At 41.9% G+C, this 1,981-nt stretch overlaps 1 protein-coding gene across 1 annotated transcript; it reads right to left on the bottom strand.

Moving 5' to 3' along the window:
- Window positions 1-1,447: 1,447 nt before the first annotated feature.
- F5147DRAFT_583432 (uncharacterized protein) lies at window positions 1,448-1,756 on the bottom strand (the record flags this gene model as incomplete). The annotated part of the gene is made up of 1 exon (XM_041431725.1): window positions 1,448-1,756. The coding sequence occupies one exon, from the start codon at window positions 1,754-1,756 to the stop codon at window positions 1,448-1,450; it is 309 nt and encodes a 102-aa protein (XP_041288637.1).
- Window positions 1,757-1,981: the final 225 nt, after the last annotated feature.

The following is a 1,981-nucleotide window of genomic DNA, read 5'->3' as shown; positions in this document are numbered from 1 at the left end:
TATAGAAAAAAGACATAAGTAAATGATCACCTACCATTGCTGCACAGCTGTTGACATGCAATGTGCGCTTTACCCATTCATCTTCTGTAAATCTCTTTTCTGTTCCTGCAGTGATTGCAGCATGGATGCTATAGAATCTAGACATAGTTAACATCTCAGTCTTGGTGGAACAGACTTAAATTAAGTACCTAGACACAGTTAACACTAGTATAAATGTGTGTCAGTGTCTAGTTATCATAGTGAGATAGTAAGACAAACATACCCTCAGTCTCAGTGGAATGGACTGAGGAAAGAGATGATATAGAGAAACAATTATATATATGAAATGGTGGTTTGAATTCCTGTCAGTTAGATACATTGTGTTGTTATGTGCATTCGTGGACCAACACTCCTCCTTGATATGACAAGTGATTCCTCCTCAAATGATTCACTGTAGGCCTAAACAAGCATGCAGGTACTTGTAGTCCTTTCTTGGCAAGGCTTTTGTGAAGATATTGGCGAGGTTGTCTTTAGAGCGGACATAGTGTAATTTTAGTTGTTGATGGGAGACACATTCTCAAATGGAGTGATGTGCCAAATTAATGTGTTTGTTGTGGGCATGGAAAAAGAGTCCTCGGTAAGAACAATAGTGCCATTATTGTCACATAGCAGTGGTGATGCTGATAGCTAGGGGAACTTGATTTTGCAAAGATGCCCTCAGACAGCTGAGTAATCACAACTACCATGCTTTAAACCGTACAGGGTTTCCGTGGTGATCATGTTTCAATTTAAATATAGGGCGCCCTTTCATAAGTTTTCACTCAGTAGGTATGGCAGAGCGAGGTATCAGCTTGTATACTCCAAGGTCACATAGGGAATTGAATTTATCATGTAGTGCTTCAGTCCATTTGGCAGCATGGCTGGAGTTCATAGCCTCGGTATAGGTAACAGGGTTGCTGGGATGTTTATTTTCAAAGTTGTCAGGAATAGCTGTGAAGACCTCAGTCAAATAAGCGAGTTCAGCCTCTAAATCAGTCAGGTCCTCATTAACAATTGGTGTAGTGAATGTGGATTAAGGGATAGTGGGTAGGCCATGAACACGATCAGCACTAGCCAATGAAGCCAGGGCATTGCATTAAGTGTCATTAGTATAAGGTATATCTTCTCTAGTGCAATGACATTCTGATGGGACAGGTATCCGAGAAGACTGATGTGGAAGGGATTCAGCAAGTAAAGTAGGAGGAGGGGCAGTAGGGGGAGGGTTGGTTACTGAAGTATAATATAATATAGCAGGTGGCATAAAGGGATTCTCAATGGTGACACCAGGATGTAGTGGAGTATCAGTAGAAGTGTGTGACTCAATAAATGAGACATGATATGAAATGAACACCTTATGTGACTCCTGGTGGTAGCACTGATAAGCCTTAGAGTTAAGGGAGTTAATAAGCACACATTCAACTGAACAATTCTAGATCTTTGGGTTGTGGTGGTTCTGGATTAGGATAAAAGTATGACATCCAATCCTGCGAAGATGAGTCAGGTCAGGCTTCTGATCATACCAACATTCATAGGGTGTATGACCAGCCTGGGAGAAGATAAGCGTGTGATTAGAAAGATAGCATGCAGTGAGGATGAATTCATCCCAATGGTTTGCAGGCATCTCACTAGCTGAGCACATGGTGTGTGCTTTACCCATCAAGGTACAATATAAGCACTTAATCCTACCTTTCTGTGCAGATGTATGTATATGGCACAGTGAACTGGTGTTGAGTATCATGCAAGAGAAGCCAGGCTCGCATGGCCTCAGACTTCAGCTCACCATTGTCTGAACAATATATCCCAACCTTCAAATTGGTCTCAAGCTCACAGGTCTTCTTCCAAGCTTGCAGGGCAGGGAAAGCATCTGATTTGGTGGGTAGGGGGATTGACCAGGCATTAGATGAAAAATCATCAATGATGTCCATTATGTATTTATTGCTAGTGGCCAACACAGTGTCTGGGT

This window comes from Suillus discolor, assembly GCF_016758755.1.
Source record: "Suillus discolor strain FC423 chromosome Unknown F5147scaffold_64, whole genome shotgun sequence".
In the NCBI taxonomy this organism is placed as follows: Eukaryota; Fungi; Basidiomycota; class Agaricomycetes; order Boletales; family Suillaceae; genus Suillus; species Suillus discolor.
This window is presented reverse-complemented; position numbering and strand designations above follow the sequence as displayed.